Source organism: Tachyglossus aculeatus, chromosome 23 (genome assembly GCF_015852505.1).
Source record: "Tachyglossus aculeatus isolate mTacAcu1 chromosome 23, mTacAcu1.pri, whole genome shotgun sequence".
In the NCBI taxonomy this organism is placed as follows: domain Eukaryota; kingdom Metazoa; phylum Chordata; class Mammalia; order Monotremata; family Tachyglossidae; genus Tachyglossus; species Tachyglossus aculeatus.
This window is the reverse complement of record NC_052088.1, coordinates 42,427,347-42,451,229: the sequence shown is the minus strand read 5'-3', so window position 1 is coordinate 42,451,229 and position 23,883 is coordinate 42,427,347. Positions and strand designations below refer to the sequence as shown.

The following is a 23,883-nucleotide window of genomic DNA, read 5'->3' as shown; positions in this document are numbered from 1 at the left end:
CAGGCGCAATAACTTTAGTCTGGCTCGAGATCAGTCCCTGAGGCCTTCCTCCAGAAGTGCGCGCAGGCGCAGTGACTTTAGCGCGGCTCGCTCTCACTCCCCGAGGTCTTCCCCGGAACGAGTGCGCGCAGGCGCAGTGAGCTCAGCCTGGCTCACGCTTACTTCCCCCCGGGAAAGCGTTCGCGCAGGCGCAAAGTGCTTAATCTGGCTCCCGCTCACTCCCCCCCCGCGGAAAAAGTGCGCGCAAGCGCAGTGAGCTTAACCTGGCTCGCGCTCACTCCCCCCCCCCCCGAAGAAGTGTGCGCAGGCGCAGTGAGCTTAGCCTGGCAAGCCGCCACCCCCCCCCCCGGGAAGGCGTTCGCGCAGGCGCAAAGTGCTTAATCTGACTCGCGCTCACTCTCCCCGCCCCCCGGAAAAAGTGCGCGCAAGCGCAGTGAGTTTAACCTGGTTCGCGCTCACTCCCCCCGGAAGAAGTGCGCGCAGGCGCAGTGAGTTTAGCCTGGCTCGCCGTTACTCCCCCCCCCGGGAAGGCGTTCGCGCAGGCGCAAAGTACTTAATCTGCCTCGCGCTCACTCCCCCCGCCCCCCGGAAAAAGTGCGCGCAAGCGCAGTGAGCTTAACCTGGCTCGCGCTCACTCCCCCCGGAAGAAGTGTGCGCAGGCGCAGTGAGTTGTGGCTCGCCGGCTCTCCCCCACCCCTCGGGAAGGCGTTCGCGCAGGCGCAAAATGCTTAATCTGCCTCGCGCTCACTCCCCCCCGCCCCCCGGAAAAAGTGCGCGCAAGCGCAGTGAGCTTAACCTGGCTCGGGCTCATTCCCCCCCACGGAAGAAGTGCGCGCAGGCGCAGTGAGTTTAGCCTGGCTCGCCGTCACTCCCCCCCCACCCCTCGGGAAGGCGTTCGCGCAGGCGCAAAGTGCTTAATTTGGCTCGCGCTCACTCCCCCGCCCCCCGGAAAAAGTGCGCGCAAGCGCAGTGATCTTAACCTGGCTCGCGCTCACTCCCCCCGGAAGAAGTGCGCGCAGGCGCAGTGAGTTTAGCCTGGCTCGCCGTCACTCCCCCCTCCCCCGGAAGGCGTTCGCGCAGGCGCAAAGTGCTTAATCTGGCTTGCGCTCACTCTCCCCCGCCCCCCGGAAAAAATGCGCGCAAGCGCAGTGAGCTTAACCTAGCTCGGGCTCATTCCCCCCCCACGGAAGAAGTGCGCGCAGGCGCAGTGAGTTTACCCTGGCTCGCCGTCACTCCCCCACCCCTCGGGAAGGCGTTCGCGCAGGCGCAAAATGCTTAATCTGCCTCGCTTTCACTCCCCCCGCCCCCCCGGAAAAAGTGCGCGCAAGCGCAGTGAGCTTAACCTGGCTCGCGCTCACTCCCCCCGGAAGAAGTGTGCGCAGGCGCAGTGAGTTTAGCCTGGCTCGCCGTCTCTCCCCCCGGAAGAAGTGCGCGCAGGCGCAGTGAGCTTAGCCTGGCTCGTGCTCACTCCCTCCGGAAGAAGTGCGCGCAGGCGCAGTGAGTTTAGCCTGGCTCGGGCTCACTCCCCCCGGAAGAAGTGCGCGCGGGCGCAGTAAGCTTAGCCTGGCTCGCGCTCACTCCCCCGCCCCCCCCCCCCCCCCCCCCCGGAAGAAGTGTGCGCAGGCGCAGTGAGCTTAGCCTGGCTCGAGCTCACTCCCCCCGGCAGAAGTGTGCGCAGGCGCAGTGAGCTTAGCCTGGTTCTCGCTCACTGCCCCCCCCCCCCGGAAGAAGTGTGCGCAGGCGCAGTGAGTTTAACCCGGCTCGCGCTCACTCCCTCCGGAAGAAGTGCGCGCAGGCGCAGTGAGCTTAGCCTGGTTCTCGCTCACTGCCCCCCCGGAAGAAGTGTGCGCAGGCGCAGTGAGTTTAGCCTGGCTCGCGCTCACTCCCCCCCCCCCCCCCCCCCCGGAAGAAGTGTGCGCAGGCGCAGTGCGCTTAGCCTGGTTCCCCTGAGATCCCGCGGAGGTCGGAAGGCCCCCCAGAGAGCCGGGTCCCCGAGGCCGAGGTGAGTGCGCGCCTGCGCGTCGTGTCCCCTCCCGCGACCCGTAGCGCCGCGCGGGAAGCGGGGCCTCAAGCCAAGCGATGGCCGCTCCAAGGACTTCCGGTCTTCCCGTGATCCTCCGCGCACAGGCCTCCCTCATGCATTCAATCAATCAATCATATTTATTGAGCGCTTACTGTGTGCAGAGCACTGTACTAAGCGCTTGGGAAGCACAAGTTGGCAACATAGAGTGACGGTCCCTACCCAACTGAGGGCTCCTTTAGGGCCTCAGCTCCCAAGGACCTGGGTTCTAATCCTGCCTCACTCTCCCCCCCCTTTTCTGCTGGGTGAGCTTTATCATGAAATCAATCAATCAATCAATCAATCATATTTATTGAGCGCTTACTATGTGCAGAGCACTGTACTAAGCGCTTGGGAAGTCCAAATTGGCAACATCTAGAGACAGTCCCTACCCAACAGTGGGCTCACAGTCTAAAAGGGGGAGACAGAGAACAAAGCGCTTAATAAATGCCATTATTATTATTATTACAGATGAGATAACTGAGGCCCAGTGAAGTGACTTGCCCAAAGTCACCCAGCTGACAAGTGGCGGAGCTGGGATTAGAACCCATGACCTCTGACTCCCAAGCCTGGGCCGTTTCTGCTAAGCACAGCTCTATTAACCAACTAAAATCCTTTCTGTCTCAGCACGGATTGTGTTTTGGTGGAGTTGTTTCAATTTGTTTTTTCTTCTTCTTTTTCTTTTTCACTCCGGTGCAGTAGCAGCGTAACTTGTTTGCGTCACTACTGTATTGGAGTGAAAAAGACGAAAAAGATAATAATAATAATAATAATGGCATTTGTTAAGCGCTTACTATGTGCCAGTCACTGTTCTAAGCACTGGGGGGGAATACAAGGTAATCAGGTTGTCCCACATGGGGCTCACAGCCTTCATCCCCACTTTACAGATGAGGTCACTGAGGCCCAGAGAAGTGAAGTGACTTGCCCCAAGTCACACAGCTGATAAGCGGCAGAGCTGGGATTAGAACCCACGACCTAACCCCACGACGTGAGGCTCACGGTCTTCACCCCCATTTTCCAGATGGGGGAACTGAGGCCCAGAGAAGTGAAGTGACTTGCCCAAGGTCACACAGCAGACAAGTGGCGGAGCCGGGATGAGAACCCAAATCGCACCGTTTCCCGTGAACTCCTGATGTTTCTCTTTCCCGCATTTATTGGCGTGATGTGAAATGGGAGGGATGATTTCTCCTGAAGGATGGCTTAAAAATCGAACCGGCCCCGGATTTTAGCAACGAGGATGAGTTTGGGGAAATTATTCGTTTCTGGAGAATTTCCCCCGCCCTTCTGCAATCGGTCGGGCAGCCGACGGCTAAAACTATTAATAATAATAATAATAATAATGACATTTATTAAGCGCTTACTACGTGCAAAGCACTGTTCCAAGTGCTGGGGAGTTTACAGGGTGATCAGGTTGTCCCACGCGGGGTTCACAGTCTTCATCCCCATTTTACAGATGAGGGAACTGAGGCCCAGAGAAGTTAAGTGACTTGCCCAGAGTCACACAGCCCACAAGTGGCAGAGCCGGGATTTGAACCCATGACCTCTGACTCCAAAGCCCGGGCTCTTTCCACTGAGCCATGCTGCTTCCCTGTTGCGATCTCACTGAGTTTTTCAAAATGTTCTTTGCGGTATTTTAGGATTCGCCTCTTCAAGGGAAACCCCGTTGCCTGATCCTGTGGAAAAAAGCATCGTCGGGGAGATGATTATACAAAGAGTGGTCTTGAATTCGCGACCCGGTAGGTGTTCGATTATCTCGAATATACGGTAAAGTCGGTGCAATACTTGGAAACGGGGGTGGAATCAAGCGATTATCATTTTGTTGCCAGTACTGAGACTTTAATAATTTCAGAGTTTATTCATTCAGTCGTATTTCTGGAGCGCTGACTGTGTGCGGAGCACTGTGCTAAGCGCTCGGGAGAGGACGATACAACGACAAACGGACACATTCCCTGAGCGTGGGCGAGGGGTCGGCGGCGAGACAGGCGAGATGGAGGTATGGTGAGGAGATTTTATATATGTATATATGTTTGTACATATTTATTACTCTATTTATTTACTTTACTTGTACATATCTATTCTATTTATTTTATTTTGTTAGTATGCTTGGTTTTGTTCTCCGTCTCCCCCTTTCAGACTGTGAGCCCACTGTTGGGCAGGGACTGTCTCTATATGTTGCCAATTTGTACTTCCCAAGTGCTTAGTACAGTGCTCTGCACCCAGTAAGCGCTCAATAAATACGATTGATGATGATGATGATGATTGGCATGAGAGGAGCAAAGTGTGTAGGAGAGAAGGGAGGTGGGGTAAGAAGGGGCAAGGTGATGGAGAGCTTTAAAGCCAATGGTGAGGAGTTTCTGTCTGATGTGGAGGTGGATGGGCAACCACTGGAGTTTCTTGAAGAGACCGGCAGGTTTTGGTGACGGCTTGGATGTGAGGGGTGAACGAGAGAGCGGAGTCGAGGATGACACCAAGGTTGCGGGCTTGTGAGACGGGAAGGATGGTAGTGCCGTCAACAGAGATGGGAAAGTCAGGGAGAGGACAAGGTTTGGGAGGGAAGACAAGGAGCTCAGTCTTCGACATGTTGAGCTTTAGGTGGCGGGCGGACATCCAGATGGACATGTCCTGAAGGCAGGAGGAGACCCGAGCCTGAAGGGAGGGAGAGAGAGCAGGGGCAGAGATGGAGATTTGGGTGTCATCAGCGTAGAGATGAAAGTTCAAGCCATGGGAGCGAATGAGGTCACCAAGGGAGTGAGTGTAGATAGAGAACAGAAGGGGACCGAGAACTGACCCTTGAGGAACCCCCACAGTAAGGGGATGGGAGGGGGAGGAGGAGCCTGCAAAAGAGACTGAGAATGAACGACCGGAGAGATAAGAGGAGAACCAGGAGAGGATGGAGTCTGCGAAGCCAAGGTCGGATAGCGTGTTGAGGAGAAGGGGGTGGTCCACAGTGTCGAAGGCAGCCGAGAAGTCGAGGAGGATTAGGATGGAGTAGGAGCCGTTGGATTTGGCAAGCAGGAGGTCATCGGTGACCTTTGAGAGGACAGTTTCGGTGGAGTGTAAGGGATGGAAGCCAGATTGGAGGGGGTTGAGGAGAGAGTTGGCGTTGAGGAATTTGAGGCAGCGGGTGTAGACAACTCATTCGAGGAGTTTGGAAAGGAAGGGTAGGAGGGAGATAGAACGATAACTAGAAGGGGAGGTGGGGTCAAGAGAGGGTTTTTTTAGGATGGGGGAGACGTAGGCATGTTTGAAGGCAGAGGGGAAGGAACCAGTGGTGAGTGAGCGGTTGAAGATGGAAGATGATTGAACACTGTAGAAAAAGCACCGTGCTAGAGTACAGCGATATTACAGAGTATTTGTCCACCTACAATGTAAGAGACATTACCTTGAGGAGAAGGCAATCCAACGGGGGAATATACGGTTTAGAACGGCAAGGGAAAGGTATTCCGAGGGAAATTTACAAAGGAGGAGGCAGTGTGGCCAACTGGGTAGAGCCCGGGCCTGGGAGCCCGAGGCCTTGGGTTCTAAACGCGGCTCTTGACCTTGGCCAGGACACTGCACTTCTCTGTGCCTGTTTCCTCAGGCACAGAATTAAATCTCTCAATTCAATATCAACATCAAATGGGAATTCAGTATCTCTAGACTGTAAGCTCGTTGTGGGCGGGCAATGTGTCCGTTTTTTGAGTTGTCCTCTCCCAAACGCTTAGTACAGGGCCCCGCACACAAAAAAGCGTTCAAAAAATATGTTTGACCCATTCTCCCTCTGTGTTAGACTGTAATCCTCATGTGGGACAGGGACTATATCTGGCCCGCTCAACTTATATCTACCCCAGCTCTTAGAATAGTGCTTGTCATATAGTAAGTGTTTAGCAGATATCATAAAAACATTAAAAAAACAAAGGAAAGGATCGAGGGTGTTTGTTCCTGAGCTTGGCATTCACAGTGTCCAGCAAAAAAAAAATGAAACGTTCTGGCAGAGTCATTTGTGACAATTATTGTATCGATCAATCAATATTTACTGAGCACTTACTGTGGGGGGAGCATTCATTCATTCAATCGTATTTATTGAGCGCTTACTGTGTGCAGTGCACTGTACTAAGCGCTTGGGAAGTCCAAGTTGGCAACATCTAGAGACGGTCCCTACCCAACAGTGGGCTCACAGTCTAGAAGGGGAGCACTGAAATAAATGCTTGGGAGAGTAAAATGTAGCAGAATTGGTGGATACGTTCTCTGCCCACTACGAGCTTACAGTGTACAGGGAAAACTGAGTATATTTTCAAGGGTAGTAAGCCAACATATTTTATTAGTCTTATTTTTGCTGGTATTTATCGTTGATGTCTTCCATTTATTTTGCCCATGTGTGTGACAAGCACTGAATTTAATGTGGTATTTGTTAAGCTCTTACTTTGTGCCCGGCACTGTGGCAAGCGCCGGGGGAGATACAAGCTAATCAGGTTGGACACAACCCCTGTCCCTAACAATAATAATAATAATAATGATGATATTTGTTAAGCGCTTACTATTGTGCAAAGCACTGCTCTAAGCGCTGGGGATGATACAAGGTCATCAGGTTGTCCCACGTGGGGCTCACAGTCTTCATCCCCGTTTTCCAGATGAGGGAACTGAGGCCCAGAGAAGTGAAGTGACTTGCCCAAAGTCACACGGCTGACGAGTGGCGGAGCCGGGATTAGAACCCATGACCTCTGACTCCCAAGCAAATAGTATTAAAAAATAGTTTGGCAATTAGCTCCGAAGCAGGGGTGCCGACCCTCCGTCTTGAGGGTGAGGGAGAAATTCAGGTGGAGGGTTGTGGGGAAAACAGGGCTTTTAAGGGGAGGGGGCGAGGAAGAAGGGGCGACCTGATTCATTCATTCAATCATATTTATTGAGTGCTTACTGTGTGCAGAGCACTGTACTAAGCGCTTGGGAAGTACAAGTTGGCAACATATGGAGACGGTCCCTACCCAACAGCGGGCTCACATCCTAGAAGACAGGCCGCAGAGGTCAAGCCGTGGCTTCGCCTCTCCCCTGTCACGGAGTGAGTCCCTCGCCCGCCAGGAGCGACACTCAGTCAATCAGTAGTATTTATTGAGCGCTTACTGTGTGCAGAGCACTGGACTAAGCGCTTGGGAAGTCCAAGTTGGCAACATCTAGAGACAGTCCCTACCCAACAGTGGGCTCACAGTCTAAAAGGGGGAGACAGAGAACAAAACCAAACATACTAGCAAAATAAAATAAATAGAATAGATATGGACAAGTAAAATAAATAAATAAATAGAGTAATAAATATGTACAAACATATATACATCATCATCATCATCATCAATCCTATTTATTGAGCGCTTACTATGTGCAGAGCACTGTACTAAGCGCTTGGGAAGTCCAAGTTGGCAACATACAGAGACAGTCCCTACCCAACAGTGGGCTCACAGTCTAAAAGGGGGAGACGGAGAACAAAACCAAACATACTAACAAAATAAAATAAAATAAATAGAATAGATATGGACAAGTAAAATAAATAAATAAATAAATAGAGTAATAAATATGTACAAACATATATGCATCATCATCATCATCAATCGTATTTATTGAGCGCTTACTATGTGCAGAGCACTGTACTAAGCGCTTGGGAAGTCCAAGTTGGCAACATACAGAGACAGTCCCTACCCAACAGTGGGCTCACAGTCTAAAAGGGGGAGACGGAGAACAAAACCAAACATACTAGCAAAATAAAATAAATAGAATAGATATGTACAAGTAAAATAAATAAGGTAATAAATATGTACAAACATATATACATATAAACAGGTGCTGTGGGGAAGGGAAGGAGGTAAGATTGGGGGGGTGGAGAGGAGGGCGAGGGGGAGAGGAAGGCACCAGATTGAAAGAAAATGCCCTTCGAGAGAGCGTGAGGAGGCCATCGCGTCGAATAAATCTGGAATTTGGGAGAAGTTAGACTAAAGCAAAAGAAAGGGGAGCCAGGGGTAAGATAACGGCATCCTGAGGGAGAAGAACAGCAAAGACAGTTTGGTTATTCCGATTCGACTGTTTCGATCGTCATTCTGAAGGAAGAGATGGTGCTCCGGTGGCGGAGAATTTCCGCGTGGAAGAGGCCGCTCTGCCGGATCAGCTGTCCGAGGGACAAGTACGCGTTCGAACCCTCTACCTCTCTGTGGATCCTTATATGGTAAGTGACGGGCCGGCGTGGCTTTTCATTCATTCATTCAATCGTATTTACTGAGCGCTTACTGTGTGCAGAACACTGTACTAAGCGCTTGGGAGAGCTCAGGAAGCCTTCCCTGACTGAGCCCCCCTTTTCCTCTGCTCCTCCTCCTCCTTTCCCCATCGCCCTCCCCTCCTCCCCTCCCCACAGCACTTGTGTATATTTGTACATGTTTGTTACCCTATTTATTTTATTAATGAGGTATATTTAGCTATAATTCTATTTATCTATCCTGATGGTATCGACACTTGTCTCCTTGTTTTGCTGTCTGCCCCTTCTATCATCATCATCAATCGTATTTATTGAGCGCTTACTATGTGCAGAGCACTGTACTAAGGGCTTGGGAAGTACAAATTGGCAACATATAGAGACAGTCATCATCATCATCATCGTCAATCGTATTTATTGAGCGCTTACTATGTGCAGAGCACTGTACTAAGCGCTTGGGAAGTACAGATTGGCAACATATAGAGACGGTCCCTACCCAGCAGTGGGCTCACGGTCTAAAAGGGGGAGACGGAGAACAAAACCAAACATACTAACTAAAGAAAATAAATAGAATAGCTAGGTACAAGTAAAATAAATAAATAAATAGAGTAATAAATATGTACAAACATATATACATATATACAGGTGCTGTGGGGAAGGGAAGGAGGTAAGATGGGGGGGATGGAGAGGGGGGCGAGGGGGAGAGGAAGGAAGGGGCTCAGTCTGGGAAGGCCTCCTGGAGGAGGTGAGCTCTCAGCAGGGCCTTGAAGGGAGGAAGAGAGCGAGCTTGGCGGATGACGGAGAAACTTCTAGACTGTGAGCCCGTTGTTGGGTAGGGACCATCTCCCTGTGTTGCCCATTTGTACATTCCAAGCGCTTACTACAGTGCTCTGCACCCAGTAAGCGCTCTGCTTTGCGCATAGTAAGCGCTTAATAAATGCCATCATTATTATTATTATTATTATTATTATTACAGTGCTCTGCACCCAGTAAGCGCTCAATAAATACGATGGAATGACTGAACAGTACAACAGTAGACAGTGATAATCCCTGCCCACGACGAGCGTAGTTTTATTCTGGGGTTGGCGAACGCGGTGTGTCGTGGTAAACTGTCAAGTCCCCGTCACCGAGGGGGTGAGCGATATTAATTACCGTTTATTTGAATCCCCTGGGATTTTGTCTAGGAAGAGTCCGGTTTTTAAATTCCGTAGGCCGTGCTGTTGTACGGTGGTTCAGCAGCCTGCGTAAATTACTCAGCGGTAAATTGGGAATTCCCTGAATGTTGCAGTTGAGTTCAGTCTCTCAGATTTTTCAAATCTAATCCTCCCTGAAGGCCCAGCTGTTCATTTTTCTCCCCCACCTACCTTACGTCTCGTTTCTCGGTCCCCGGATACCGGATAAAACAACGCCACGTCTCTGGAAAAATCAAGCAGGAAATCTTAGAGTCGTTTTTAACCCTCTCGGATCCCTTTTTTTTATGGTACTTGGGCACTTACTATGTGCCAAGCACCGTACTAAGCGCCGGGGTGGAAACAAGCAAATGTGAGCCCACTGTTGGGTAGGGACTGTCTCTATATGTTGCCAACTTGGACTTCCCAAGCGCTTAGTCCAGTGCTCTGCACACAGTAAGCGCTCAATAAATGCGATTGATGATGATGAGTTGGACGCAGCCCCGTCCTACGTGGGGCTCACGGTCTTAATCCCCATTTTCCAGATGAGGTAACTGAGGCACAAAGAAGTGAATTCATTCACTCATTCGTTCAGTTGTATTTATTGAGCGCTTGCTATGTGCTTTACTGAGTGCGTGGCTTAGTGGAAAGAGCCCAGGCTTGGGAGTCAGAGGTCAATCAGTCGTATTTATTGAGCGCCTACTGTGTGCAGAGCACTGTACTGAGCGCTTGGGAAGTACAAGGTGGCAACGTATAGAGACAGTCCCTACCCAACAGTGGGCTCACAGTTTAGGAGGTCCTGGGTTCGGATCCCGGCTCCGCCACTTCCCGGCTGTGTGACTTTGGGCAAGTCGCTTCACTTCTCTGGGCCTCAGTTCCTTCATCTGCCAAATGAGGAACCCCAGGTGGGACAACCTGATGACCTCAGCGCAGCGCTTAGAACAGTGCTTGGCACATAGTAAGCGCGGAACAGACACCGTCATTATCATCGTTATTATGGTAGAACAATAAAACGGACACATTCCCTGGCCACAGCAAGCTCGCAGTCTAGAGGGGGAGACCGACGTTAATAGGAATAAATTACAGATGCGTACTTCAGCGCCGGGAAGGGAAGCGACTTTCCCAAGGCCGCGCGGCAGACAGGTGGCGGAGCCGGGATTAGAACCCGTGACCTTCTGACTCCGGGGTTGTTTTCCAGCGCTGCCGGCTGAACGAGGAGACCGGGGTTGACTACCTAAAGCCCTGGCAGCTGTCTCAGTTAGCTGACGGTGGAGGCGTGGGCATCGTGGAGGAGAGTAAATATGCCCATTTATCCGGAGGAGACTTTGTGACCTCTTTCTCTTGGCCCTGGCAGACCCGAGCCATCCTAGATGGAAAGATCCTTGAGAAGGTAACGGATATGCTACACCCCACTGCTCCATTTCATCTTCTTCTTGTATTTGTCAAGCGCTTACTATGCACCAGGCACCGGTCTAAGCTCCGGGCGGATACAAGATCATCGGTTGGTGATGGATCAATTTAGAAACTCACGCACATTAAGTATAGGCTTCGATTTGGCAACGGCTAGGCCGACCTGTCTGCTGGGCGACCTCGCCCGGGCTTGACAGATAACCAACTGCAAAACAGAGGAGAAGAAAAATAACTTATATCTCTGTACTCTGGAAACGGGCCATTTCCCACAGTACAGAAACATCTTGAATAGAATATTCTATTGAATATTGATGTTGAATATCGATATTGACTATTGATGTTATATTGAATAGAACATCTTGAATAGAAGGACATCTTCCCAGGGTGACCTGGCCAGTCGCCCGGGAACTTGTGCAGTTGGCAGAATGCCTTCTTGGTTTGCCAAGGCTTTATTAAGGCTCGTACGTCGGAGCTAACTGGGAATCTCACCCACGGAGAGGACGCTGTGCCTGGGACCCTCCCATTCGGGACCCTGAAAGCTGAATCCGGGATTCCCCAGCCTGAAACTACAGGAATTGGTGTTCCCCCGAATTGATGATGTAACCCCTTTTTATGCGTGTGTTTGTTTTAACCCTTTTTTTTGTATTTGTTTTCTTCTTTCGTATTCCCTTCCTTCTATTAAAACTGTCCTTCTGTTAAAATTGTAACGATACACCTACATTGCTATGTGTCTGCGCTTCTTTCTCTGAAAAAAGGGGACTTTGTAGTCGCGGGTCTGAACCTTATTCGTTGGTTAACCGAAGAAATATTTCGTTAACCTAACAGTTGGACACAGTCCCTCCCTGTCTCACGGGGGGCTCACAGACTTCATCCCCATTTTACAGATGAGGAAACTGAGCCACAGAGGCGGAGGCGACCCGCCTGAGGTCACACGGCGGATCCAAATAAGTGAAATTACAGATGTGGACATAAGTGCGTGCAGAGAAATAGAAATGACGAGGCTGATGTAACTCAGCGGGCGCTTTCCTTTTCAGGTAGCTCCGCAGCTGGTGGACGGTCACCTTTCCTACTTCCTCGGAGCGATAGGTATGCCCGGGTTGACTTCCTTGTTGGGAATAAAGGAAAAAGGCCACGTCACCGCGGGCTCCAAGCAGACAATGGTAGTCAGCGGGGCCGCCGGATGCTGTGGATCACTGGCCGGGCAGGTAACGGGCAGACCTTTATCTGGGGGGTTTAAAAGACAGACGTATATCTCGTCTTATGCCGCCGAGCCGTCTCCGCCCCGTAGCGACTCCACGGGCGCATCCCTCCCAGACCGCCCCGCTCTCCGTCCGTCGTCGTTCTGGTAGCGGATCCGGAGAGTTTTCTCGGTCAGAGTCCGGATGCGGTTGACCGTCGTCTCCTTCCACGCGGTCAGCTGGAGTCTCCGCCCTCGCCTGGCAGCAGCGGCACGGGGGAGCTTTGACCTGTAGCGGACGGCCTGCCGCTCGCTACCCGCTGCCCAAGCTGGGGATGGAACGGACAGGCCTCTGCTCCACTCTCCCTCCCGTAGCCGAGACTGGTACGGGACTGGAAACTCTCCAGGTGCCATCTTGAGAGGGGGATCTATCTATCTATCTATCTATCTATCTGTCTGTCTGTCTGTCTGTCTGTCTGTCCATCTGTCTGTCTGTCTATCTATCTATCTCTATCTATCTGTCTATCTATATCTGTCTGTCTATATCATCTATCTGTCTATATATCTATCTATCTATCGCTCCATCCATCCATCCGCCTATCTGTCTGTCTGTCTATCTATCTATCTATCTGTCTATCTGTCTGTCTATCTGTCTATTTATCTGTCTATCTGTCTGTCTGTCTCTATCTATCTATCTATCTGTCTATCTATCTATCTATCTATTTGTCTATCAATCTATCTGTCTGTCTGTCTGTCTATCTCTATCTATCATCTATCTATCTATTTGTCTATTTATCTGTCTATCTGTCTATCGCTGCCTATCATCTATCTATCTATCTATCATCTATCTATCTATCTCTCCATCCATCCATCCGCCTATCTGTCTGTCTGTCTATCTATCTATCTATCTGTCTATCTATCTGTCTATCTGTCTATTTGTCTGTCTATCTATCTATCTATCTATCTGTCTGTCTGTCTCTATCTATCATCTATCTATCTATCTATCTATCTATTTGTCTATCTATCTGTCTGTCTATCTCTATCTATCATCTATCTATCTATCTGTCTGTCTGTATCTATCTATCTGTCTGTCTGTCCATCTGTCTATCTCTATCTGTCTATCTATCTATCTATCTGTCTGTCTGTCCGTCTGTCTATCTCTATCTATCTATCTATCTATCTCTCTATCTCTCTATCTCTCTACCTATCTCTATCATCTATCTATCTATCTATCTATCTATCTGTCTATCTATTTGTCTATCTGTTTGTCTGTCTGTCTGTGTATATCTATCATCTATCTATCTATCTATCTATCTATCTATCTATCTGTCCATCCATCTATCTATCTATCTATCTATCTGTCTGTCTATTTGTCTGTCTATCTACTATCTATATCTATCTATCTATCTGTCTGCCTATCTATCTGTCTGTCTGTCTATCTATCCATCCATCCATCCATCCATCCATCCATCCATCCATCATCTATCATCTACCTACCTACCTATCTACCTATCATCTATCTATCTATCTCTATCTAATCTATCAACTATCTACCTATCTGTCATCTATCTCTTTCTATCTAACTATCTCTGTCTCCATCCCTACCTCTACCTATCTATCTAGACAAGCAGCGGAGGTGGGACTAGAACCCAGGCCCATTGGACTCCAAGGCCCGGGCTCTATCCACTAGGCCACCCTGCTTCCCTGGGTTCTACTCCTGGCTCTGCCAGGTGCGTGCTGTGTGACCTTAGGCAAGTCACTTCACTTCTCCGGGCCTCAGCTCCCTCATCTGGAAAATGGGGATTGAGACCATGAGCCCCATGTGGGACGGGGATTGGGTCCAACCCGATCTGCTTTTATCCCCCCCGCCCCAGCGCTTAGTGCAGTGCCTGGTACACAGTACGTGCTTACCGTAAAATAAAAGCAGCGGAAAGAGCCCAGGCCTGGGAGATCAGAAGGACCTGAGTTCTGTGTGAGAGTTCAGCTGACAGGCAGACTCTCCCCGCCTTTCAAACCTTATTGAAGGCCCATCTCCTCCAGGAAGCCTTCCCTGACGAAGCCCTGGCCTCCTCTTCTCCCGCTCCCTTCCGCGTCGTCCGGACTCGCTCCCTTTATTCATCCCCCCCCCTTCCCAGCCCTACACCGCTTATGTCCAGATCCGTCGTTGATTTCTTTCAATCAATATCCATATTCCCTTCTAGACCGTAAGGGTTGCGGGCAGAGAACGCGTCTACTGTACCTTTCCGTCGGGCCCTCCGAGGCGCTTAGCGCGGCGCGATCGATCGATGTCCGCTTCGTCCCGGTAGATTGCCCGCTTGGAAGGGTGCTCCCGAGTAGTGGGAATCTGCGGGACGGATGAGAAGCGCTCCGTCCTGGTCTCCGAGCTGGGGTTCGACGCCGCCATCAACTACAGGACAGAGGACGTGGCGGGGCGGCTGCGGGACCTCTGCCCGGCCGGCGTGGACGTCTACTTCGACAACGTCGGCGGGAGCGTCAGCGACGCCGTCATCCGTCAGGTGACCGGCGCCGAGTTCGGGAATCTTTCCGCCAGCTGCGGTCCGACGGCCACGGGTGACCTGCTCCGGCTCCTTCCCCCGTTGAGGTGTCCGTCTTCCCCGCCAGCCTGTCGGCTCCTTGTGGGCAGGGAATACGACCACCAGTCCTCTCGTATCAACCTCTCCCGAGCGCTTAGTACAGTGCTCTACACACGTTTCAATCAATCGTATTTAGTGAGCGCTTACCATGTGCAGAGCACTGGACTAAGCGCTTGGGAAGTACAAGTTGGCAACATATAGCGACAGTCCCTACCCAACAGTGGGCTCACATTTGCATCCGGGTCCCTTGCTTTTCATCCATTCATTCAGTCCTATTTATTGAGCGCTTAACTGCGCGCAGAGCCCTGGACTAAGCGCTTGGGAAGTCCAAGTCGGCAGCATCTAGAGACGGTCCCTACCCGACAGCGGGCTCGCGGTCTAGAAGGGGGAGACGGACAGCGAAACAAAACGTGGACGGGTGTCAAGTCATCAGAATAAATACAAATAAAGCTAATTGCACGTCATTAACAAAATAGAGTAGTAAATATGGACAAGTAAAATAAATAGAATAATGAATGTGTACAAGCGTATGTACAGGTGCTGTGGGGAGGGGAAGGAGGTAGGGCGGGGGGGATGGGGAGGAGGAGAGGAAAAAGGGGGCTCAGTCAGTTTTTGATCGGAAGTGAATGAGCTGGCCATTTCGGATAGGCCTGGGGCCATTAATTACACCTATTTGCCCGGTTCGAAAGTTTATTGATTTAATAGTGCAATTGGTCAGTGCTTTATCCGAATTTATCCCACCCCCCCGGCCTTACCTCCTTCCCCTCCCCACAGCACCTGTATATATGTTTGTACGTATTTATTACTCCATTTATTTTACTTGTACATATTTATTCCATGTATTTTATTTTGTTAATATGTTTCGTCTTGTCATCATCATCATCAATCGTATTTATTGAGCGCTTACTGTGTGCAGAGCACTGGACTAAGCGCTTGGGAAGTACAAATTGGCAACATATAGAGACAGTCCCTACCCAACAGTGGGCTCACAGTCTAAAAGGGGGAGACAAAACCAAACATACTAACAAAATAAAATAAATAGAATAGATATGTACAAGTAAAATAAATAAATAAATAAATAGAGTAATGAATATGTACAAACATATATACATATATACAGGTCTCCGTCGTCCGTCTCCCCCTTCCAGACTGTGAGCCCGCTGTCGGGTAGGGACCGTCTCTAGATGTTGCCGACGTGTACTTCCCAAGCGCTTAGTAAATGCAATTGAATGAATGAATGAATTTATTTTTATTATTTATTTATTTATTTATTTATTTATTTATTTATTTATTTATTTATTTTATTAAAAAATGAATAAATTTTTTAGACTGTGAGCCCACTGTTGGGTAGGGACTGTCTGTCTATGTTGCCAACTTGTACTTCCCAAGTGCTTAGTCCGGTGCTCTGCACACAGTAAGCGCTCAATAAATACGATTGATTGATTGATTGATTAAAAGATACCATTAAAAAAAAACCCCTCATTATCTTGTATCTCCCCGAGTGCTCAGTACAGTGCCTGAACAGAGTAAGGACTTATCTTTTAGACTGTGAGCCCACTGTTGGGTAGGGACTGTCTCTCTATGTTGCCAACTTGGACTTCCCAAGTGCTTAGTCCAGCGCTCTGCACACAGTAAGCGCTCAATAAATACGATTGATTGATTGATTGATTGATTGATTGAATTTTAGCCGAGTACCAAACTCAGCTGAACTCTACCAAACCCCTGCCTATTCTCTATATCTCCCTGGTGGTCTCAACATCCCATTAATAGAGCGATTCATTCGCTGACCAGTTAATGGAAACTGTGCTATTAGTAATAATAATAATAATAATAATAATGGCATTTATTAAGCGCTTACTATGTGCAGAGCACTGTTCTACAGCTGTAGTTAGTCCAGCGCTCTGCACACAGTAAGCGCTCAATAAATGCGATTGATTATCGTATTTATAAATACGATAAATTTATAAATTTATAATTGGTAAATACGATAGTGAAATGAATGCACTACTCAGGGCTGTTGTTTTTCTCTTCAGCTTCCAAGGATCTTCCTCATGATTCCTGTAGTTGGGTCTGCTCTACCCACTGGCCCACCCTGCTTTTCCCACTCCCTATTCCATGCCAGGGATTGGGCTCTATAGTCATCTCGAAGCCGCGTGGCTTAGTGAAAAGAGCCCGGGATTGGGAGTCAGAGGACGTGGGTTCTAATCAGTCAATCAATCAAGTGTATTTATTGAGCGCTTCCTGTGTGCAGAGCACTGGACTAAGCGCTTGGGAAGTCCAAGTTGGCAACATATAGAGACAGTCCCCAACTCCGCCACTTGTACGCTGCGTGACCTTGGCCATTTAACTTGTCTGTGCCTCAGTTCCCTCATCCGGAAAATGGGGATTAAGAGCGTGAGCCCCACGGGGGACAACCTGATTACCTGGCCCGGCGCTCAGAACGGTGCTCGGCACATAGGAAGCGGCCGCAGCGCGGCTCAGTGGAGAGAGCCCGGGCTTTGGGGTCCGAGGTCACGGGTTCAAGTCCCGGCTCCGCCCCTCGTCGGCTGGGTGACTTGGGGCGAGCCGCTTCGCTTCTCTGGGCCTCGGTTCCCTCATCTGGAAAATGGGGAGGAAGACTGGGGGGACCATCTGATCACCACCTTGTAACCTCCCCAGTGCTTAGAACAGTGCTTTGCATGTAGTAAGTGCTTAACAAATGCCATCATTATTATTATTATTATTATTATTATTATTATTATTGTTATTATTGTTATTATTATTATTATTATTCAAACCACCCCAGATCCCTTAGTAGCGTGAGACCCTGACTCTCTTTTGGTAACTGTGTTTTTTTTTCGTATTTACAGATGAATGAAAGCGGCCACATCATCCTCTGCGGCCAGATCTCTCAGTACAACAAGGATCTGCCCTATCCTGCCCCGCTGCCACCTGCAGTGGAAGCGATTTTGAAAGAAAGAAATATTACGAGGTAGGTTTCGCCTCCGCTCCCCTCCCTCCGGGTTCAAAGGCTTCTCCGGAGCTCCTTGCGGGCGGGGAATGTCCCTGTGCCTCTCCCCGAGTGCTTAGTCCAGTGCTCTGCACGCAGTAAGTGCTCAATAAATACACTTGATTGATTGATTGCGGTAAGCGCTCAATAAATACGATCGAATCAATAGGACGGATGGATCTATCTGCCATCCGCAGCGCCTGGCGAGCGCTTAACATGATTGCCGTCCCTCTGGACTGGAAGCGCACTGTGGGCAGGGGACGTTCCTGCCAACTCGGTTCTATCGTCTCGGTTCTGTCGTCCTCCCCCGAGCGCTTAGTACAGTGCCCCGCACGCAGGAAGCGCTCACTACTGACTGATCTATCGTCTCTCTGGACCGTAAAGTCCTTGTGCGCGGGCAATGTGGCCGCCAACTCTGTTGGATCGAACTCTCCCAAACGTTTATTACAGTGTTCTGCACACAGTAAGCGCTCACTAGATAGCATTGATTGATTTCGTTTTCTTTCCAGTCTGTTTTAGACCCCCTGTTTTTCCCCCCTTTTAGACCCCCCCTTTGTACTTCCCAAGCGCTTAGTACAGTGCCCTGCACATAGTAAGCGCTCAATAAATACGATTGATTGATTGATTGATTGATTTTAGACTGTGAGCCCACTGTTGGGTAGGGACTGTCTCTATATGTTGCCAACTTGGACTTCCCAAGTGCTTGGTAATAATATATAATAATTATATAATAATAATAATAATAATGATAATGTAATAATATAATATAATATAATAATAATAATACATTATTAAATGGGGGTGAAGACTGTGAGCCCCCCCCCCCCCCCACCATGGGACATATCTATTCTATTTATTTTATTCTGTTAGTATGTATGGTTTTGTTCTCTGTCTCCCCCTTTTAGACTGTGAGCCCACTGTTGGGTAGGGACCGTCTCTATATGTTGTCAACTTGTACTTCCCAAGCGCTTAGTACAGTGCTCTGCACACAGTAAGCGCTCAATAAATACGATTGATGATGATATGATATGTTATATATTATGTAATTAGTACAGTGCTCGGCCCATAATAAACACTCAATAAATACTATTAAATAGATACTATCGATCGATTTTTACAGTAGTAAATAGTGCAATAGATGCTATTGAATAAACATATTCAAAATATTATATATTATACATCTATTACAATGCTACTGCAATATTTCTAGACTGTGAGCCCACTGTTAGGTAGGCACTATCTCTATATGTTGCCAACTTGGACTTCCCAAGCTCTTAGTACAGTGCTCTGCACACAGTAAGCGCTCAATAAATACGATTGATTGATTGATTGTTTTTCTCAGTTTTATTACAGTGCTCGGCCCACAATAAGCGCTCAATAAATACGATTGATGATGATAATGTATATATGATATGTTATATATTATGTAATTAGTACATTGCTCAGCCCACAGTAAGCACTCAATAAATACTATTAAATAGATGCTATAGATCGATTTTTACATTAGTAAATCGTGCTCTAGATACTATTGAATAAACATATTCAAAATATTATATATTATGTATCTATTACAATACTACTGCAATATTTCTAGACTGTGAGCTCACTGTTGGGTAGGGACCGTCTCTATATGTTGCCAACTTGGACTTCTCAAGCGCTTAGTACAGTGCTCTGCACACAGAAAGCGCTCAATAAATACGATTGATGATGATGATGATGACTGTCTCATATATTGCCAACTTGGACTTCCCAAGCGCTTAGTACAGTGCCCTGCACACAGTAAGCGCTCAATAAATACGATTGATTGATTAATCGTGGTATCTGTAGATACTTGTACATATCCTATTTATTTTATTCTGTTAATATGGTTTTGTTGCCTGTCTCCCCCTTCTAGCCTGTGAGCCCGCTGTCGGGTAGGGACCGTCTCTATGTGTTGCCAACTTGGACTTCCCAAGCGCTTAGTACAGTGCTCTGCACACAGTAAGCGCTCAATAAATACAATTGATTGATTAACAGTATTAAATTATGCAGTAATATAATATTATCTAATGTATTTTATAATATATATTATATAATGTATATACGATATATGTTATATATTATGTAATTAGTACAGTGCTCTGCACACAGTAAGTGCTCAATAAATATGACTGAATGAATGACTATGATTTATTATATATTGTTCAATATAGCTATTGAACAAATATATTAAATAGTACAATAAATACTATTGAATATATATATATATATATATATATTATTGGAGAAGCAGCATGGCTCAACGGAAAGAGCCCGGGCTTTGGAGTCAGAGGTCATGGGTTCAAATCCCGGCTCTGCCAATTACCGTCTATGTGACTTTGGGGAAGTCACTTCACTTCTCTGGGCCTCAGTTCCCTCGTCTGTAAAATGGGGATTAAGACTGTGACCCCCCCCCGTGGGACAACCTGATCACCTTGTGACCTCCCCAGCGCTTAGAACAGTGCTTGGCACATAGTAAGCACTTAATAAATGCCATTATTATTATTATTATTATCTGAACAGATCAGATCCCGTTCCCCATTTGCTGGCAGATCACTCCCCAATTTGTGTCTCCTCAGGGAAAGATTCTTGGTGCTAAATTATCGAGATCAATTCGATTCCGGAATCCTGCAGCTGAGCCAGTGGTTTAAAGAAGGGAAACTCAAGGTAGGATTCGGTAAAAAGGCCAATTTTTCCCCGTCTTCCTGCTTCCTTCCGGGCGTGCTTCTCAATCAATCAATCAATCAATCATATTTATTTAGACTGTGAGCCCACTGTTGGGTAGGGACTGTCTCTATATGTTGCCAATTTGTACTTCCCAAGCGCACATAGTAAGCACTCAATAAATACGATTGATGATGATGATTGAGCGCTTACTGTGTGCAGGGCACTGGACTAAGCGCTTGGGAAGTACAAGTTGGCAACATATAGAGACAGTCTCGTTTCCCTCGGCGCCGACACGTGCACACACAACCCGCAACCCCTCTCACACTCTCCCGCGTGCACACAAACCCATCAGAGCCTTTCTCCCACGGGCAACACAACACCACAACCCTCTGATTAAGCGCTCCAGCCCCCCTCGGCCCCACGATCTCCAATCGCTAATGTCGTTTACACCGCATCTTTTTTTTAATGGTACTTGTTAAGCGCTCACTGTGTGTGCCAAGCACTGTCCTAAGCGCTGGGGCTCCCAACACCACAAACAGCCTCCCCCCGGCAACGAGCTCCTGCTCTTCGTCCCCTTTTGATCTGTCAGTAAAAAAAAGGTGGCGGTTAATCCTTTTTCCGATTTCTTTTATCATCGGCGTAAGAAAAACTCTTCCTCTGCCGCCCCGATGCTCACGTTTGGAAAGGCAGAGTTTTCCTCGCCAGCGGCTAAATCCAAAATAGACGTTTGAAAACGGGGCGGCGCGAAATCTAACCCCGGCTTTCATCATCCTCATCATCAATCGTATTTATTGAGCGCTTACTCTGTGCAGAGCACTGGACTAAGCGCTTGGGAAGTACAAATTGGCAACAAATAGAGACGGTCCCTACCCGACAGTGGGCTCACAGTCTAAAAGGGGGAGACAGAGAACGAAACCAAACATACTAACAAAATAAAATAAATAGAATAAATATGTACAAATAAAATAGAGTAAAAAATATGTACAAACATACATATATACAGGTGCTGTGGGGAAGGGAAGGAGGTAAGATGGGGGGGATGGAGAGGGGGACGAGGGGGAGAACAAGGCCGAACGGTGACCGTGGTAATTGGCCGTTCTGAAGATGGACGTCAATTTCGGTTGTCTAATCGATTTGTTTCTTTGTAGATAAAAGAGACTGTCGTAGACGGCCTGGAAAATATGGGAGGTAAGAGGCCCAGATCGGGTGCCTTGCGATGGTGAATTCTGTCGTCCTTGCGTGAAACATAGATCCTGTATTCCCGTCTCTCCCCGCTCCGTATTTTCCTTCCTGGAAAACGTTCCAGAAAACCGGTAGGGTGGGACCAATCCGTGTGCAGAGCACTGTACTGAGCACCCGGAAGAGCGCAGTACAACCGAGTTCGTTCTGTCAGTGGTATTTATTGAGCGCTTACCGCGGGCAGAGCGCCGTACTAAGCACTCGGGAGGGAGTTGGAGACAAGCCCCTGCTCACAGCGAGCTTTTCACGCGAGAGAAGCAGTGAGAAGCAGCGTGGCTCAGTGGAAAGAGCCCGGGCTTGGGAGTCGGAGGTCGTGGGTTCTAATCCCGGCTCCGCCACTTGTCCGCTGTGTGACTTTGGGCAAGTCGCTTCACTTCTCTGGGCCTCAGTTCCCTCATCTGGAAAATGGGGGTGAAGACCGTGAGCCCCACGTGGGGCAACCTGATCACCTTCTATGCCCCCCCAGCGCTTAGAGCAGTGCTTCACACATAGTAAGCGCTTAACAAATACCGTCATCATCATCATTATTATTATTAGAGGGATTTCCCAACTCAAAGGGGGACTTTCCTCCCCTTCCCATCATCATCATCATCATCAATCGTATTTATTGAGCGCTTACTGTGTGCAGAGCACCGTACTGAGCGCTTGGGAAGTACAAGTTGGCAACACATAGAGACAGTCCCTACCCAACAGGTGTGGTGTCGGAGAAATAGTTCTTAGATTTTCTCCTTTTCTTTCTCAAATCTTCAAGAAGGGAAAGAACCATGTTTCACTCTGATAATTCGCCAGCTCACGTTGTAAACTGAGCTGATCTTCCTGAGGCAAAGATCGCGGCTGGACGGGAGACTCTAAATGCATATCAGTAAAAGCCCTGTCTTCTTCCCAGCCGCTTTTAATCTATGGATTTTAACACTCTGTGGGATCGTACTCTTCCCAGCGCTTAGTACAGTGCTGTGCACACAGTAAGCGCTCAAAAGATACCATAGCTTTATTGAATTTACTATTCAATACCTTGCTCTCTAGACAGCCAACAATACTACTTTCTTAGCAAAGACTTGGTGATCTCAGTCATGGACTCAAATCCTTTGCCCGATAATACTGCAAGGAACACTTGACGTCCCAAGCGCTTAGTACAGTGCTCTGCACACAGTAAGCGCTCAATAAATACGATTGATTGATCGATTGTTTAAAAGGTTGAGAAATAGCACGGCCTGGGAGCCCGAGGAGCTGGGTTTTAATCCCGGCTCCGTCACTGGTCCGCCGCGAGACCTCGGGCGAGCCACTTCACTCCTCCGGGCCTCGGTTCTCTCAGCTGTAAAATGGGGATGAAAACTGTGAGCCCCAGGGGGGACAGGGCCTGTATCTACCTGCTTCTATTTATATATTTTATTTGTACATGTTTATTCTATTTATTTTATTTTGTTAATATGTTTGGTTTTGTTCTCTGTCGAGACGCGGGTAGGGACCGTCTCTAGATGTTGCCAACTTGTACTTCCCAACACTTAGTCCAGTGCTCTGCACCCAGTAAGCACTCAATAAATACGATTGAATGAATGGATGAATGAATGAATACCCCAGCAGCTTAATAGTAAGCCCTCGATAAATTCCGTTGATTGGGTGTTAGGAAGCGCTCGGCAAATTCCGTTATAAAAAAAAAGCTTTTTTCACTTTGGCTTTATGTGAAGAACTGCATATCACTTACGGAGTTAGGTGAGCAGGCATTCCGATTAGGCTAAAATTGGTTCTCTAAGACATCCTTTGATTTACTGTGTTAATCTCACCACGTTCTAATCAATCAATCAATCAATCAATCGTATTTATTGAGCGCTTACTGTGTGCAGAGCGCTTGGGAAGTCCAAGTTGGCAACATATAGAGACAGTCCCTACCCAACAGTGGGCTCACAGTCTAAAAGGGGGAGGCAGAGAACAAAACCAAACATACTAACAAAATAAAATAAATAGAATAGATATGTACAAGTCAAATAAATAGAGTAATATGGTTTTCAGATCATTGTCGTAGCCCACTGGAGAACATCTTCAAAGATGCGGCCGATTTTTCCGATTAACCCAACTTGTCTCCCGTGGAACAGAAACGGATGTGACGCACCCCGATCCTTTTGAAATTTGGTTTTTCCTCTTCCAGCTGCTTTCCAGTCCATGATGACAGGAGGCAACATTGGAAAACAGATCGTCCGTGTTTCTGATTAAAAAATCTCCGCCGCCACTCCTAACCGCAGGTCCACGCGAGAAATAACAAGCACGATTCCGTTCACTTTAGCAACTGGGGAGATCCTCGCGAGCTAGAACCGGAAAATTTTGTGACCTAAGTAGAACAGATGATATTGGCCTTAAA

At 48.3% G+C, this 23,883-nt stretch overlaps 1 protein-coding gene across 1 annotated transcript; it reads left to right on the top strand.

Annotated features, from left to right (window-relative positions):
- Positions 1-1,940: 1,940 nt before the first annotated feature.
- On the top strand, positions 1,941-23,883 carry PTGR2 (prostaglandin reductase 2). The gene is made up of 10 exons (XM_038765631.1): positions 1,941-2,002; positions 3,697-3,795; positions 8,125-8,243; positions 10,635-10,826; positions 11,881-12,051; positions 14,330-14,539; positions 17,467-17,588; positions 20,204-20,291; positions 21,440-21,479; positions 23,674-23,883. The coding sequence occupies exons 2-10, from the start codon at positions 3,759-3,761 to the stop codon at positions 23,736-23,738; spliced, it is 1,044 nt and encodes a 347-aa protein (XP_038621559.1). The 5' UTR covers positions 1,941-2,002; positions 3,697-3,758; the 3' UTR covers positions 23,739-23,883.

What these genes read in the sequence shown, in the direction of transcription:
- PTGR2 (XM_038765631.1), top strand. Translation starts at nt 3,759, where the DNA reads ATGATTATACAAAGAGTGGTCTTGAATTCGCGACCCG. An exon ending in TCTCTGTGGATCCTTATATG is followed by an intron (nt 8,244 to 10,634) that starts GTAAGTGACGGG and finishes GTTGTTTTCCAG; the next exon opens with CGCTGCCGGCTGAACGAGGA. An exon ending in TTAAAGAAGGGAAACTCAAG is followed by an intron (nt 20,292 to 21,439) that starts GTAGGATTCGGT and finishes GTTTCTTTGTAG; the next exon opens with ATAAAAGAGACTGTCGTAGA.